The sequence below is a fragment of the Hermetia illucens genome, chromosome 1 (genome assembly GCF_905115235.1).
Source record: "Hermetia illucens chromosome 1, iHerIll2.2.curated.20191125, whole genome shotgun sequence".
Lineage (NCBI taxonomy): Eukaryota > Metazoa > Arthropoda > Insecta > Diptera > Stratiomyidae > Hermetia > Hermetia illucens.
Window position 1 is genome coordinate 214,310,777 of NC_051849.1, and position 15,994 is coordinate 214,326,770.

Consider the following 15,994-nt stretch of genomic DNA (forward strand, 5'->3'; position numbering starts at 1 on the left):
AGCTGGCGCCCTGGATTTTTCCATTTGTATCGTTTCTGTAAATGGCCCAAATAATCTTGTTCAAATTTTACCCAAAACTGATGCTGTAATTCCTGGACCTGCAGCCACCGCCTTGTTGCAGGAAGATCTTCCCTGAGACCTTTCCCCATCGGAGGATTTAATAATCCCCGCTGGATTAAAAAATGTGCGGGTGTCAGCACCTGCAAATCGTGACTATTATCTGACAACGGGTATAATGGTCTACTGTTAAGGATGGCTTCCCAAGTACATACGGCGGTATGGAAATCCTCATATGACAGATTAACAACCGCTGACATCCTTCTCACAAAACGCTTGAAGCTTTCCACTGCAGCTTCAAACAACCCTCCGAAATGGCTTGCCCTTGGCGGATTGTGGTGCCAAACTATCCGCTTTTGTGCTAAACTTTTCCCAACTTCGGCAGACACCTGCTGCCAAGCATTGGTCAATACTTTAGCTGCGCCGACCAAGTTCGTGCCATTATCTGACCGAACCGACCTCGGCTGCCCCCTTCGACTCACAAATCTACGGAAGGAGGCAAGGTAGGCATTGGTGCTGAGGTCGGAACAAATCTCAAGATGGAGAGCCTTGGTTGCCATGCACACAAACACAACCACGTATACTTTGATTGCTTTTGAATTTCGCAACGGGCCACTTTTGATTTGAAATGGGCCACAGAGATCAGTCCCAACGTTTTCAAACACAAATTCAGCTGCTGTCCGTTCTACTGGGAGATCTGCCATCCTGGGGGTAACTGTCAGACCTTTCATACGGATGTATTTGGTACAGGTCCTTATCCATTTTTTAACCCTTTGCTGTAGAGCAGGTATATAATAGATTTCTCGAATTATAGTCATGGTGACTCCAATCCCACAATGATCATTGCCCTCATGAACCTGTCTAATGAGGAGATCCACCAAATGACATTTTCCTAAAATGATGGGGTGCCGCTGCTCAAATGGTAATGGAGCGTTGCTCAACCGTCCTCCCACCCTGAGAAGACCACTTCCTTCCTCCAAGAAGGGGTCGAGCGTACTTAGCCAATGATGTCTTTCCATGGGTAGCCCGTGTGTCAACCTCGCTATTTGCTTTCCAAATAGCTCCATTTGCTGCCATTTAGTCGCCGCGACTTCTGCTTGTTTTAACTCCATGGCCGAAAGGAAGCCCGATTTCCTGTTTCTCCACCTCAAGCACCACGCAACGGTGTTGATCAGTCTAGTCAACGACGAGAACCGGGTACTAAAATCGGTAAAGCCCTTCGACTCCCCATAATCTAAAGAGACGCAACTTATTATTGAATTTTTTATCACAAAGGGAGTGATAGGTAGATCCCCTTGCAAAAAAGGTGGACCCTCAAACCATAGCCTATGGTTTACAAATTTCCGGGGGAGCATTCCTCTTGATGCACAATCAGCCGGGTTTAACTTTGACTGTACATAATGAATTTCGGATGGAGCGAGAACCTTTCTAATTGATGCGACCCTACGCTTTACAGCCTTATTTTCAATTTCCTTCTGACTTCGGATCCAAGCGAGGGCTACCTCAGAATCAGTGTAGGCTGAGCACTTTAGTGGAATTGCCCCTAAGTTTTTTTTGACATCCCTTAATAATTCGACTAATAATACCACGCTTTCCAGTTCGAACTTGGGAATGGTACAAAGCCCTTCGGCTTGACCAACCCGGGCCTTCAGAGGGGTAACTCGCCCTCTTGATGCAATAAGACGGACGACGTACCCTCGATGTGTCTTGACTCTGCTATAAATAACGGCAGCGTATCCATCCCCCGAAGCATCACTGAAACCAACTAACTCAGTTATGTGGCTCTCATTACCGTACCCAGTCCACCTAGGGATTTGGACCTGATTCAAATCTCCTAATGAAGCAAACACTTTTTCTATTTGTTCTTGGGCAACTCCTGAAATCTCTTCATCCCTCTCTCCTTGCCACAACTGAATTTCAATTCGTAGCTTCATAATAACGGGCAATAGCCAGCCAATGGGATCAAACAGAGATGCACTCACACTCAGGATGTTTCTTTTAGTGAACATAGTAATTTTTCTTATCTTGATACTATACTGAAAGCAATCCTTTTGAGGATTGTAGTGCAACCCCAGGATCTTTAAGTCACTCTCGGCCTTTTGCAATTCTACAAAGGAATCAATTTGCCGCGATCTATCTATGTTTTCCAACATTTCGCTATGGTTACTGGCCCACTTCGTAAGGACATCTTCCCCTTCTCCAATGTTACCGAAATTTTTTAAATTATTTCCTTGGCAGCACCAATGCTTGTTGCCACATACAACAAGTCATCCATGTAGAAGGCGTTTTTTACTACCCATTTTGTCTCCTCATCGGCTACCTGATGAAGTGTCCTAATCGCCTGCCAAGGAGCGCAATCAACTTAAGTTCCGGGTTGCTGCTAATGGACTTTACGTATTTAAACTGCAGCAACGCGGAAACGTATGGAAGTCAGGTGTTTTGGAGTGGAGCCGTGGTTGGAGTCATACGTGTGGAAGTCTAGTCGTGGGGAAGTCAAACGCGTTGGAGTCGGGTCGGGTCGGAAATTCTGTTGGATTCGAGTTGGAGTTCTCTTGGAGCGGAGATTTTTTGGTTATTTAAGTTTGGAACAATAGCTAGGATAGGTAGAAAGTTAGTGATAAATTAAATAAAGTATTCAAGAAACCCGAAAAGAGTGTTTGTGTCTTTGTTGGAGTCGCCGAAACTTTAGAAACAATTTGGTAAGACCCTAACTTAGTTCTTTCCACAGCCTCACTTGACAGCGAGGGATAAAAGAAGCAGGACTCCATCGCTCCCAAGGGATAAGCGCGCCAAGTTGGATACTTGGCTGGACTTGGATGCGAACCACACTCTATTAGGAGACTTCCCAAACAAGGTCCTTTTTAGAATACTCTCGTATTTCAAAAGGTGCTTGCACGTGACTCTAGAAAACGTAGGTGAAAATTCCTTGGTGTATTTGGGTCAAGTGAAAATTTGAAAAGGAACGGATATTTTCAATAGATCCTTTTTTCTTCTCACCTAACTTCAATGTTATACGTAATTGTCAGTTCAATACCTTCCAATTTTTTACACCTGAGGATTGTTGAATACTTCCCAAAGTTAGATGACTGGACAGTCTGGGATCTGAAAAATGGATAATTTGTATTCGAAACGCAGAGAAGAATAGAGAAAGTGTTGGTGACAGAACAGGTCATGTTGCGTTCTATTTTGGATGATCAAATTCCCGGTGCGATGGCCGAATGGGTTGAGCATCATCCTCTTGCTTCGTCATGGATGTTTTGTTGGGAGTGGGGGTTTACTATACTCAGCCTCTGAATACTCAGACCTTAGTGGTCCATTGTACTCGATTCCCCCGTATAACGGAATATCTTCGGGCACTCCTCCAAAAGTTCAGCCAGATTACTACCGAATGTAGTCTCCCTAAACAAGTGAAGCACAATGTAAAGCACCACATTAACACTACTGGTTCCCCTATCTTCTCGAAGGTGTGGCCCCTACCACCCCAGAAGCTGGCTATTGCGCGGAAAGAGTTTGAACAACTTATGCAACAGGGTATCTGCAGAACTTCGGACAGCTGTTGGTCTCCCCACTCCATATTGTCCCTAAGCCAAATGGCGATTTGCGTCCCTGTGGGGATTACAGAAGACTAAACGCGCAGACTGTTCCAGACCAATATCCTATTCCACTCATCCACGACTTTGTGCATCATCTCGCAAACTGCGGCATCTTTTCGACCTTGGATTTAACCAAGGCCTATCATCAAATCCCTGTAGCTCCAGAAGACATTCCAAAGACGGCAATATGCACACCCTTTGGACTCTTCGTGTTCACACGGATGACTTTTGGGTTGTGCAATGCGGCGCAAACCTTTCAAAGGTTCATTCACTCGGTCCTGTGAAACCTCAACTTCTGTTTCGTATATTTGGATGATGTTTTGGTCGCTTCTTCCTCAGAGTCTGAGCACTTAGCCCAACTCGAGTGCATTTTTCAACGTCTCCTTGAGGCCGGTTTAATCCTAAACGTTAAGAAATGCAAGTTCCTCCAGACACAGGTGAGATTCCTCGACCACTTCATTTCCCCTGACGGAATACAGCCCGGCCCAGACAAGGTGCAAGCGATCTCAAGCTTCCTGCATCCCAAAACCGTGAAGGATTTGCGGAGGTTCTTGAGCATGGTAAACTTCTATCGTCGTTTCCCGCCCAAGGCCGCCCAACACCAGTCCGTTTTGAACGCGTACTTGTCTGGCCCCGAAACAAAAGACACACGAGAGATTGTGTGGTCTGAAGAGGCTGTCCGCGCATACGATAAATCCCGACAGCAACTGCCTGATGCTACACTCTTGGGATTTCCTCGACAAGATGCACCTCTAGCCGGTTTTGTTGATGCCTGTGACATAGCAGTAGGTGCTGCTCTCCACCACCACCACCTATTGAGCGTTGAAGCCGCCCTTGTCCGCGGTAACTTAAAACCCTTTTGGTCTCACGCTCGCAACTCTCGTAATCCAACTCAATCTGTCGCTTCTTCTATCAGCTTCGCTGACTCCACTGCCAACTCCCCACAACAATCCTGCGACCTTCTCTGTATCTACTTCTCTTCAGTGTTTTCTCCCTCGAGCCCTTCACCCTCTACACCTTTCATAACCACAGACTCCTCCGAATCACTAGCCATTCCTCTCCTTACGGCTTCCTTGGTTGAGTTCCTCATTGGTAACCTTGACCCCAATGTCGGACCTGGCCCCAATGGACTTCCTAATCTCTTCCTCCTTAACTGTAGAAAACACATTTCCCTCGCCCTGTGTATAATCTACAACAAAAGTCTAGACGAATGCTACTTTCCCCGTCTCTGGAAAGAGGCCCTTATCATTCCTATCCTCAAGAGCGGAGACCCTTCCCTTGCTGTGAACTACCGCCCCATTTCCCTTCTCTCCTCTTGCTCCAAAATTCTAGAAAGATACGTCAACGACTGGTTGACCGTGCACTTCGGTCACCTCATTGTCAAAGAGCAGCATGGTTTCGTGAAACATAGATCAACGGCTTCAAATCTTCTGGTCTTTACCAACTTTGTTGCTAAACGCTTGAATTCACGATAGGAGGTACATGCTATATATACTGATTTCTCCAAAGTTTTTGACACCGCTGACCATAACATTCCCCTCTCTAAACTTTCTTCGCTAGACTTCCCTCTCTCAGTCATCTCCTGGCTTTCCTCCTATCTCTCATACCGTTCCTGCAAAGTTTCTTTTCATGGTCACTCATCTGGTTCCTTCTCTCCTTCCTCTGGTGTTCCCCAAGGCTCTACACTTGGCCCCCTACTCTTCCTGTTTTTTATCAATGACCTCGCCTCCATCCTCACCTGTCCGTATTTGCTTTACGCAGACGACCTTAAATTGTTTGCCTCTGTTTCGTCTCCATTGGACTGTGCTCTCTTACAATCCAACCTTGATAATTTAGCCCGTTGGTGTTCGGTCAACAAGCTAAAACTGAATGTCAACAAATGCCACTGGATGCGCTATTCCCTTAAACCCTCCCCATCGTCCTTTTCCTATTCTCTCAGTGGTCAACCCCTTTCACTACTGACCTCCTTCAAAGACCTGGGTGTAATATTCGACGATAAACTTCGTTTCAATTCTCACTTCGTTGACATCATCAATAGAGCTTCCAAAATGTCTGGTTTTATCCTACGTTCCTCGTCCGACTTTACCTCAATCCAGCCCTCCTTAACACTCTTCAATTCCCTTGTCAAAAACATCCTTGAATATTGCTGTGTAGTCTGGTCCTCCTACCGCATCCGTGACGGCCGCGCTCTTGAAACTGTACAACGCAAATTCACCCGGACCCTCTTTTACAAAAAGAACCTTCCACGGGTTGATTATCCGTCACGACTCCGCTCCCTCAATCTCCCCTCCCTACAGCAACGCCGTATCTTCCTTGATATGTGTACTCTTTTCAAACTCTGCAATGGTCTGATGGACTGCTCCGCCAACTCGGATATTACTCTCCGTATCGCCTCGTCTCATAACACGCGTAATGCGGACATTTTTGATGTACCCTTCGCCGGGCTCGAGATTTACTTTCACTCTCCGATCCCGAGGTTTTGCCGGTCCTACAATGCCCTACAGCTTGGTTCCTTTGACTCTATGTCCCTCTCTAGCTTTAAGCGCAAAATATGCCATTTACTTGCTCCTCCCTCTGAGGATAATATGTAATAAGAAATTTGCTTTCTGTGTATTGTCCTGATTAAATAAATAAATAAATAAATAAAAGGTGAATCAAGTCTGGCAGACGTTGAGCTCCTTCTCCAGGCAGTTAAACCCCGCTCAACGGAACTACAGCACTTACGATCGAGAACTGCTCGCCGCGTACTCGAGCATTAAGTACTTCCGTTTCTCCCTAGAAGGCAGGCCGTTCACAGTATTCACGGCCCATAAGCCTCTCACATATGCTTTGAAGCAAAAGCCCGACAAATCGTCCCCTCGTCAGGTTCGACACCTGAGGTTTATTAGCCAGTTCACGTCCAACATACAGCACGTGTCCGGCAAGGACAACATAGTTGCTGACCCATTGTATCTGAGGTTAACATCCCAGCCTCACTCGACTTCTCGGCTATCGCCAAGGCGCAGGAAGATGACGCAGTACTTCAGAGCCTCAAGTCCAACCACAAATGTAAATTTCGGGAGTTGTTCATCTTCGGCTCGAACCTTTCTCTTTGCTGCGAATACTCGGAAAAGGGACCCCGGCCATACATTCCGGTCACCTTTCGCGAGGAAGTTTTCCACGCGGTTCACGACTTAACGCATCCAGGCATCAGGACGCCACATCTGCCGACAGAAGTTTGTTGCCAGCCCCGCGGAGCTGGTATACGGGGACAACCCAAGACTCCCAAGTGATCCGGTCTTCGACAAGAGATCGGGTCTCACAGATTCGGGATTGCTGCGCTTACTGAAAGACAACCTTCGCCACATGAAAGCCACACCTTCCACACGACACTCGTCCGCACCTGCCTGCACGCCCATGGAGCTGGACAAGTGCACGCACGTTCTAGTCAGGACGGATGTTGTCCGGAAGCCGCTGCAGCCTCCATACGAAGGCCCGTACCGTGTTCTCGAGCGGAGAGAACATTTCTTCCGGCTCCCAGCTGTCCAGCTGGCTCGGATCTTCAGAGCCAGCCCGTAGCATTCACGAAGGAAAGCAGCTCTCCGACCCTACAGCTAGAAATCTCACTGAGGTCCCCAAAGAATGGTTTACCCAGTGTCCGCAGCCTGACTCTAGCCAGAGCTGGGCAATCGCAGAGAAAGTGCATGAGGGTTTCCCTTCCTTCTCCACAGCTTCGATAATGCGAATTGTAGGGTATGCCGAGCCTGGCAGCATGATCCCCTATGGGCCAGTGTCCCGTGTAGACCGCCGTAATTTTCAATGCATTTGCACGCGTCTGGCACAGAAGCTGTTGTGATCGGGCTATGTTATAAGCGGGCCAAATTCTCCTTGACTTGGCACAGCTCGTAAGCCTTCGCCATCTAAGGCCCGCGGCTATTAGGTAGTGCGAGTAGACTGCTCCCTTGATAGCCGCCAGCGAAACACCGAGTGTATTCATCGAAGAGCTGCCAAGAGCAGAGCCTTGCCGGGCCAATCCGTCAGCCCGCTCATTCTCCTCTGTGTTCCCATGCCCGGAAACGCAGAGGAGGGTGACCTTCAGCGTGCCGCCCAGACGGTTCAGCGCGTCTCTGCACTACCCCACCAGCCTGGAAGATGTCGTCGCTGAGTATAAGGCCTTGATGGCTGCTTGGCTGTCGGTCAAAATAGCTATGTTACGGTTGCGGCTCGAATCTCGCTCCAGCCATCGACAGACTTCCAATATTGCCAGTGCTTCCGCTTGGAATACACTGACGAAACCAGGGAGACCATACGACTTGGATACACTGTGTGCATTCGAGAAAACCCCCACGTCGACTCCTCAGACCATCTTTGATCCGAAGAATACTGAGTCATAACCTTGGCACACGCCGCCAGTCTTCCACTTTGCCCTGGTTGGAAAGTCCACAGCAAAGTTTCTCGTGAAGTTCAGCTTGTGTGTGGGGTATGCCTAAATTTCCTGAGGTACTTCGTCTAGGATGTTGCTGTGGCCGTAGGACTTTGCTGCTCAGCATCCGGAGTCACGTAGTCGTATTTAATGTGGAGGTCTAGGGGGAGAAGATGCAGGAGTACATTGAGAGCATCTGTCGGACAGGATGACACAGCCCCAGTAGCACCTGCACACGCGGTTCTTTGTATCCTTTTAAGCTTCATTCTATTGCATCTTTGCTCAAAGCCTGACACCATAAAATAGAGCAGTACTTTAGGATCGGACGCACTTCAGTGGTGTACGTCCAGAGAACCATCTTCGACCGGAGGCCCCACTTCTTTGTAGAGGTTCTCTTGCAAGCATAGAAGGCTATCCAGGCCCTTCTTAACCCTCAGTTCTATGTTCAATCTCCAATTTAGTTTTGGATCCAGGAAAGTGCGTTTCCCTAGAAGATTCCGTCTAGGAGCCTTTCGACTTTTTAAGAAAGGATGAGCTCTTATGTTCCTTGTACAAAATCTTATTGAGCCTCGCGGATTCACTGATGTTTTTGATGTTCTGACAATAGTCCAACCAAGACCGCCTCTTGGCGGTCCTGATGGCCGACTTGTACTTTTTCAGGCAGTCCTTGTATGGCTGCCAATATTTATGCCTGTAGCAGATGTTGAAGGTTTCTCTGGTCAGCTTCCTGACGCTGGAGAGATCTTCATACCACCACGGTGGCAATGTCTTTTTGCTGTAGTTAGTGGGGCACAAGACTCTAAAGGTGGCTAGATTGGAACTTTGATAACACGAAATTTCGGGCTGGCCAAATTTGGCAGCATGGTCCTCTGTAGGACAACGCCCGTTCAAACTTTTGTAATTCTATACAATTTTGTATACTTCATTTTTATACTCCACGTATAGGCAAGTTGTTTTGGTATGAAGCTAAGTTTCTTCGTCATACCCTGCCGTGCTATTTACCAATCCAGGTTAGGGCCGGAGTTTCCTCGTAGTAGGTAAGTAGGTAGGCGGGGTGGTCGCTCCGTGGAGCCTAGTTAGTGCTGTGGTGTGCCACTTTGATGCCACAAGACCGTGACCATTGTGGCAAGGAAAACGAAAACAGAATCTAGCCGCTTTAGGCATTCAGAGCCAGGCCGTACCTTTTACGAAGCATAGCATGTATTCCATCCTACATTCCTCCTCCTACATCTCTTTGAGGTCCCATAAGAATATTTTTAGGAAGGAAATGGAGACACCGATAAAAAAGAAACATCGTCTTTATTTATATTGCAAAATAGTGGCTCAGAAGTTTGGACGACATCCGATATCTGATTAGTCCTAGCTAGAACCAAGAGACAGAGAGAGATACCTTGAAGGACGCTTCCCTTTAATCCTCGTATTATTACCGACGAAGTGAAGGTCACAGTCCTTCTTAACTTTTGCAAGAGATAGAGTTGTAAGTCTATTTCTAACTGCATAGGGTACGCTCTCATCAGCAAAGAAAGGACTCGGTTGAAGCTATTGCTTCCGGAGTGAAACTGAAACTAGCGTTGGGGACGCTACAGCCACTCCTCTCCAGTGCTGGTCACTAGCGGCGGACAGAACGACACCCATAGCTTGGTCGTCTTGGGATGGTGATGGCTTTCAGAATTTGTGCGCTCCGGTGGCGGATTCGTTACTGGATTCCAAAGAAACTGCTGTCGATGTATAAGTTGATGATGTGAGATCTGCCAATTCAAGATGTGCTGGTTTGAGATCATCGGGGGAGTAGCCACATGGCTTGCCATTGGTAATGATATGTCGATGACAAAGGTGCGCTCGTCTATGTGGCGAATGACCCTATGCGGGCCTATATGGGGCTGCTCCAGTGGTTTTCGTACTGAATCCACCCACTTAAAAAATTGTACCACTGTCCTCAGGGATAGAGTAGAGTTCGATGATAAGAACGAGTTGTGGTTGCGTTGACGATTGCTGTTTTGCTGCTTCCAAATGCATTTTCTGCTTCGGACGTCCCGACTAAGCGAGACTTCCTATCCTTGGCAAGAAGTCCTTTGAGAAGCTTAACCAATGGTGCTAATATGCCGATTGTCCTCGTAGCGGTGATAAAAAATATGTATTCCTAGAAATCGACGAAGCTTAGCAGCTCTTTCCGGCCTTGGTAAGACCTTGCGCGAAGGAGACCTGATACCATCTGAACAGATAGCACAGCCGAGATAGATTTCGAAGGTTTATTGATGACCCCGCTAATTCGTAGAGGTTGAATGGAGTTGTGATCGTTGTCTTCAGAATTTCATTTTCTGCTACCGAGATCTGGTAGAAGGCCTTACGGGGTTTGATCTCAAAGAAGACTCGGCCTCTCTCCTTTTGTAACAAATCCTCGATGAATGGTAGCGGGTATCATTCTCCTCGGTCTTGGATGTCCTCAGTGTTGTTGATCGATGGCGGAGGCACTGGCCTGGCTTTCGATTGGTTACCTGGTCAGAGATATTAGCTAGGCCATGCTAGGCCACATGGTCATGTCTTTTGGAAAAACCGTTGAGGAGTTCGGGCTACGTGTACCGATGGCAGAAACGGAAGGCTCCATTCAATGCGAAATATGTGGTATGTTGAATATGGCGGCGTTGGTCTCTATAGATGCATGTCACGCGCAAACCCCTGTAATCCTTTATGCTTTTGCGAAAGTTTAGCCCAGGCACCCGCCACATAGTAGAACTATAGGATTTAGGATCACACCCAGGTACTTTACATTCCAAGGAAGTGGTAGTTTTGTCCATTTAACCACTGGAGATGGAGTTCGTCTTGTTTTGGTGGTAACATCTGGTAGTCAACCATCTCCAGGGTCTTCCCGGAAGGTTTCGAACAGAGTCTATCAGACTTTTTAAGTAAGGATCAGCCTTTATGTTCCTTAACCAGAATCTGTCTGAGCCTCGGAGAATTTCTGTCCTGACAATGATCCCGTGAGGATTACTTCTACGTAGTTCCAAAGGTAGATTTATACCTCTCTAGTCAACAGGTCTTCGTTGCGTTTTATCGGTCACGAGACTTTAAAGACGATTTTAATTGCCTTTTCCCGAGCGCTGATTCTAGTTGGTTTGTCTTGTGAACATTAAGAGTACTGGTAAATTTTGTTTTGATGAACTGACCAAATTTCCTCGAGTCGATCCTTCTTCAGTTTCCGAAAAGTATCCACCTCTGGTCGGAGAAGGAATCTCAGATCAGAGAATCTCCAACTTTATACCCAGAAAGTTCTAAGTTACAAGTTAAAGTTAGAAGGGTATTCTACGAGTCGTGGAATTGAGAGGTTGATGTACTGCCCTTGTTAAGCTTTTGTAAAGCTTTATTTAAGGATGAAGGTGGGAATCTTAGAAAGACGCTGCTGCGCCAGGTTGCAGCAGTGTGTGGGATTCACACCCACTAAAACCACCCCCACTCTTCCGCCCCTCCCCGCGGGACTACCGTGAAGTATTACTTCGCGGGGGAGGCTCTAGTTCGCTATACCAGCTCGTCCATGTCACGTCTCCGTCGCGCCGCCTTCCGAGCTCGATCCAACTCCAGGAGTTTTGTCTGCACCACGGCTACTGCCTCATTTACCGCCATCCAGTTTTCCTCCGGCTTCAACATTTCTTCCACCAGGTTGGAGGGCTCGATGTCCGCCCCTAAGCTGCTGTTCAACCTCCTTTTCTGCTGCAGAAATCTGGGACAATAGAACATAACGTGCTCCGGGTCCTCGAGTGTAGCACCGCATTCAGGACAGTTGGGAGACTCGTCCAACTCGAAGCGATGCAAGTACTTTCTATAGCCACCGTGTCCCGTAAGGAACTGTGTCAGGTGGTAATTCAATTCTCCGTGCTTTCGGTTGACCCATTTCTCGATGCACTTGATCAATGTATGGGTCCACCGGCCCTTGTCGGAGTTATCCCATCGTTGTTGTCACTTGCCACACAACTCTCTCTTGATGGCTTTTCGGAAATCCGCATTCACCTCGGCTGGATTTGCCTTCCGTTTTTCGTAGAGCCAGTGTGCCTCGCTCGCTAGAAGATCTATAAGGATCATTCCTGCGATAACACACACTGTCTCCGTCGACGCCGTCCTAAATGCGCTGCACACCCTTAGCGCAATTGGCCGGCATGCCGAACATATCTTCCTCCGGTTGACAACGGTTCAACGCTCCCGCCCAGACAGGGGCCGCGTATAGCAGGATCGACCTCACCACTCCCGCGATGAGTAGCCTGCGACTTTACTTCGGCCCTCCCACGTTAGGCATCATCCTTGCAAGGGATGAGCTGGCATTTGCTGCCTTCTCTCGCGCATAATCCAAGTGTCCCTTGAAACTCAGCTTGGCATCGATCATCACCCCCAGGTATTTGACAACCGATTTTGAGACGACCTCAAGGTTACCAACCCGGATGGTAATCGTGTTGTTCTTCCTATGGTTGGTAATGAGGACCGCCTCCGTCTTTTCGTCCGCCAGGTTCAGCTTGGCCATTCGTAACCATGACTTGATGGCATGAATGGCTTCATTTGCATAAAGCTCCACGTCCTCGGGATGCTTTGCAATTGCAACTACCGCCAAGTCGTCCGCAAAACCAATCAGCGTTGTCTCCTCCGGCATGCGAAGGCCAAGCACTCCGTCGTAAATTATGTTCCACAGCAGCGGTCCCAATATAGAACCTTGAGGCACACCTGCTGTCACAATGTACTCCTTCGGCCCGTCGTCCGTCTCGTACCAGAGAAGTCTATCCGAAAAGTAACTCTCGATGAGCCGAGCCAAGTAGCTAGGAACACCCAGTTTGGCCAAAGCGCCCTTAATCCAGCCCCAGTTGGCTGAGTTAAAAGCATTTTTAACGTCCAGCGTCACCAGAGCACAGCATTTGCCCATGGCCATCGCATTTCGAGCCAATTCTACGACGTTTGCTACTGCATCGACCGTAGAACGGGCTCGCCGAAACCCATATTGCCGCTCTGAAAGACCACCCGCAAGCTCGATGAACGGGAGCAGCCTGTTGTATATCACCCTCTCCAACATCTTCCCTATGGTGTCTAAGAGACAAATAGGGCGATATGAAGAGGGCACGCTGGGTGGTTTTCGGGGCTTCGGTAGCAACACCAGCTTCTGCCTCTTCCACTGGGCGGGAAACACTCCTTCTGCCATGCACGATTCGAATGTGCTTGCGAACCACCTTGGTCTGGCCTTGACCGCCACCTTCAGAGTCCTGTTCGGAATTTCGTCTAATCCCGGAGCCTTGCTGTCCCCAATACGTCTGCAGATTTCCCAAAGTTCCTCTTCGGTAACATCAGGGATCGAGAAGACGTCCTGCTGAGCTGCCAGTTGGGGTTCTCTTTCGTCCTGTTCCTGTTGCGGGAAAAGAGTTGTAATTATTTGCAACAAGAACCGTGGGCATGTCACCTGAAGTGATTTTCGACCGCGGATCTTCTTCATTACAACTTGGTAGGCTGTACCCCACGGATTCGTATTAGCCTCCATGCAGAGCTTCTGGTAACATTCCCGCTTGCTTCTCCGAATGACCTTCTTAAGGTTGTTTCGCAGATCCTTGTATTCCTCCTCACGCTCCTGGTGCTCCGGCCTTCCTCTTGTCCTGTGGGAAAGTCTCCTCGCTCGGAGACAAGAGGATCTCAAGGCAGCGATCTCCGTGTTCCACTAGTAGTTTGGCCTCTTGCCGTGGTGCAAACGTCCTCGTGGCATCGTAGCGTCGCATGCTTCGGTTACACGCTGAGACAGCTGTGTGACCCTTTCCACCGCTGTTCCATCCGGATCATGGGCTCCCTCCCATGCGGCCGGGAATGTCTCCTCGTCGAAAGCTCCGATAGACCAGCCAACCGCCTTAGCCTTTCCACCTCCAGAGCGTCGTTGACTGCTTCCCCGGTTCCCAATGTGGAGGAAGATGGCCTGGTGGTCACTGTGGGTGTAGTGCTCACTCACTTGCCAAGCCATCCCCCTCACCAGTGAAGTGCTAACAAATGTCAGGTCAACGATCGAACTCGACCCTCTTTCTCGAACCTTCCGGTGGTACTGGTCTTTAGCCAGATAATCTGAGAAGGTAATATCGTTCATCTGTCCCGCTTGCTTCACTTTGACTATGGTTAGTTCACTGAATTTAGGTGCGGACACTGAGAGGGTTTCATGCACTTCCTGCCGAGGAATTGTGATATTTAATTTGGGGTCCTTCGATGTTTCGGCCGCCCCGGATCCAAGGCTCTCGAATTTATGCGGTGCCGATGCTTGGCCCCGGAAAGAGATTAGCAGGTTAGGCGAAGCGCACTTTGAATGCTGTAGATTTATCTGCACTGTTCTGAATTCGTCGATCTTTATTTCGTACAATGTATTTAGTGCGTCGTTCGCTTCATTCCCGGGGGTCCCTGCTGTTGATTCCAGCATAGGAGTGCTACGGATGGCACCCGTTGTATTCCTTCTGACGCCGCTGTCTTCTACTTTTTGATACCACGAGCAATTAATGAAGAGTCTACCATGGCTAACACAAGGGTATGGGTCTTCAATGGAACTATAAGTACCTAAATTATTTAGAGTCCGCATCTAGAGACCAAGTTTCCTTCCACCACATAGCCTTCGGTGTGTGATGCTCTATCTTGGCTTGGGGTCCTAGTAGCACAGAGCAGAGAGGGCGCTCCCCAGCTGTTGCCTTGCTTCGTCTTTCTATATATTCCAAGATACCTCTATATTCTGCAGAATCTTTCTTAAGTCTCATTAGGTATGTAGTGGATTTCGTCACAACCACCCTAGGCACCTTGGGATTTTCGGTGGTGGCTGACTCCTTGGAAAGTGTCGTTTTTAAGAAGCGACTTTCCATCAATTCAGTCAATCAAGTAATCGAGGACCTCTTTTAGCCATCGTGAGTATGGAATAGTCCTCTGTGGATGGTCCATCCTAACTTCTCTATTTCGTCTATTTTGCCGGAGTTCTAACACTCCCTCAAAAATATCCTGTGTCGTATGGCCTATTTTTGATCCAGTAGAAAATTACCTGCTGAAATCCACTAGACCATCGTTTTTACGGATGTGGTACTCAAATACGTCAGATCAAGTAAAGAGTTCGAACCTGTTCGTAGGTACGTAACACAATTCCGGTATTTGAAGGTACCAGAGCTAGCACCGCGGAAGCCTTAGAGCCCCTGATGTCTGTGATTCCACCTGCCCCACTCCACGTCAGAAGCGATAAAAAGGCATTTTTTTTTATTTTGGGGTTTCAAGTTTTAGTATCCGAAACCAAGATACATAGCAGTTTTTCATATTGTGCTTCTGGCACGATTGGTAAAGCTGTGCAACGATGGTGTACTCCAGGGGACACCTTGAATGTTGGCTTTTTGTCTCACTTATTCTTGGTTGTCGTCAGAAAACTTTCGGAGAATTTGCAGGCTTAAGCATTGGAAACAAGGAAAGGGAGAAACACTGAGTTTGTCTCCTGATATCCCTCAGGGGTTTTTGGCACCACACAAGATCAACTGGTGCTGCTGATTGCAAGAAAGGTTCTATTTGATCAACTTGGGTGACAATGCGCCTATTTCTTCGGGACGGTGCGTGATCCAAAGTAAGGAAATAAGGATCTGTGTATGACAGACACATATGGAAGGCAATGTTACTGGTGAAATCAAGATCTAACTATTAACGCGCAGCGCAACAGCATCCTTCTTGAGTATAGGAGTTGCTCAGACAAATTTGCGTGAATACCAAAATACCAATTTGTGGATCTAGCCAGTTCAGAGAAGGTGGTGCTTGCTATAATCGTTTAGTCTGACATTTGAGGCAAAGAGCTTGGAGCTTATCAATTTTTACCTGAAGTAAAAGCAAATCAACTGACAACTTATTATTTACCTTTCCAGGATGTTTATTTGTTGATTCCTTATGCATAGATGACGTTGAATGGTGTTTTGACGGTAAAGCTTCT

At 47.8% G+C, this 15,994-nt stretch overlaps 1 protein-coding gene across 2 annotated transcripts in view; it reads left to right on the plus strand.

The window, feature by feature from the left end:
- LOC119656987 (receptor-type tyrosine-protein phosphatase N2) overlaps positions 1 to 15,994 on the plus strand; it is a 63,487-nt gene that overhangs the window by 22,036 nt on the left and 25,457 nt on the right. For both annotated transcript variants that reach the window (XM_038063731.1, XM_038063723.1), the window contains exon 4: positions 15,930 to 15,983. In XM_038063731.1, coding sequence (XP_037919659.1) covers positions 15,930 to 15,983 — 54 coding nt within the window. The remainder of the gene's footprint in view (positions 1 to 15,929; positions 15,984 to 15,994) is intronic.